The sequence below is a fragment of the Seriola dumerili genome, unplaced genomic scaffold (genome assembly GCF_002260705.1).
Source record: "Seriola dumerili isolate Sdu_G_001 unplaced genomic scaffold, Sdu_1.0 BDQW01009329.1, whole genome shotgun sequence".
Taxonomy (NCBI): domain Eukaryota; kingdom Metazoa; phylum Chordata; class Actinopteri; order Carangiformes; family Carangidae; genus Seriola; species Seriola dumerili.
In genome coordinates, this window is record NW_019183584.1 from 1 (window position 1) to 1,212 (window position 1,212).

The following is a 1,212-nucleotide window of genomic DNA, read 5'->3' on the forward strand; positions in this document are numbered from 1 at the left end:
CAGCTTCCTGTGCCATACTCTACTGCACAGTTCTTTTTTCTTTTGTTTTAGTTATAATCTTAAATTGCATTCACGATTGCGCAGTGTAAAGACTGGACATTGACTGTTTCCCTGCTAAAAATGTTGTAAATGGGGCNAAAAATGTTGTAAATGGGGCGTCGAGTAGCGGTACCTGAGGACCGAAAGACTGTATAATCTCGTCTGATCACCTCTCCTTAAATACATAGAAAAACTACATAACGCCATCCAGAAATAGAAACGTAGATAAAAGGCAATGATAAAACTCTAGTTAAATGCAGCTTTATAAGAATTTGTTTTTAAAAGAATATTACACTTTACAGATTGTGCATGAGAGCACAGATAGTCACTCTGGCCCATCAGCCCTCCCTACCGGCTCTGCACCTGTCCTCCCAACTCCCACCGGCCTTCCAGCTCTCACGCCCGCTGCAACTGCTTGTCCCTTTTCTTCACCGCCCATTACCCTTGCCCCACCTCAACAACAGCTGGTAAGTATTTTTATCATGTGACATATCATCTGTTTTACTTGTGATATAGTGTGAATTTTTATTTCACTTGTATTGGTATTGGTTCAGGCTTTCAATTTGCTGACCAAGAAGTCCTCAACCACCAGCTCAGCCTCTGTCCCTCCTCTCCCCACCACCCTCACAACCACTTTCTCTGCTGCTACAGCTGCTGCTGGGTCACAAACCATCACCCCAGCCGCACCTGAGCAACAGCCTGTAAGTCTTTTTGTGAAATGTTGCATCAAAAAAGTGTCAGTGGTCTTCTTGTTTTGCTTGTCATCGTATTATTTTGATGTTTATTTTATTACATTTAACAGATTTTGTATGAGCGCGACACCACGTCCTCTGGCCCAAGAGCTGTCATCCCCAGCACAGCCTCCGCCCCTCCCTACATCACCATCCTACCAGCTACTCTCGCCACTCAAACTGCTGGTCCCTCTGGGGAACCTGCCATGACCCCAGCAGCACCTGAGCAACAGCTGGTAAGTTAGACTGTGACAGATGTGTTACTTTTCTGCCTGTGATCTTGATTTTGATGTACTCTTATATTTTCCAGGCTGTCGATGAGCGCGGTATCCCAGGGATGGACCGAGTGGACGGCCTGGCAGAGTACTTGGTGGGGCTGAGGAGTAAAACTGGCCAAACACTGAGCAACCAACAGGCCAGTACAATTATAGCCCTGTGGCAG

At 46.1% G+C, this 1,212-nt stretch overlaps 1 protein-coding gene across 1 annotated transcript; it reads left to right on the forward strand.

The window, feature by feature from the left end:
• Positions 1-381: 381 nt before the first annotated feature.
• On the forward strand, positions 382-1,189 carry LOC111240068 (mucin-7-like; the record flags this gene model as incomplete). Its single annotated transcript, XM_022770048.1, has 4 exons — positions 382-506; positions 594-740; positions 842-1,006; positions 1,081-1,189. Coding segments are annotated over 4 exons (546 nt in total), but the record flags the coding sequence as incomplete, so codon positions are not given.
• Positions 1,190-1,212: the final 23 nt, after the last annotated feature.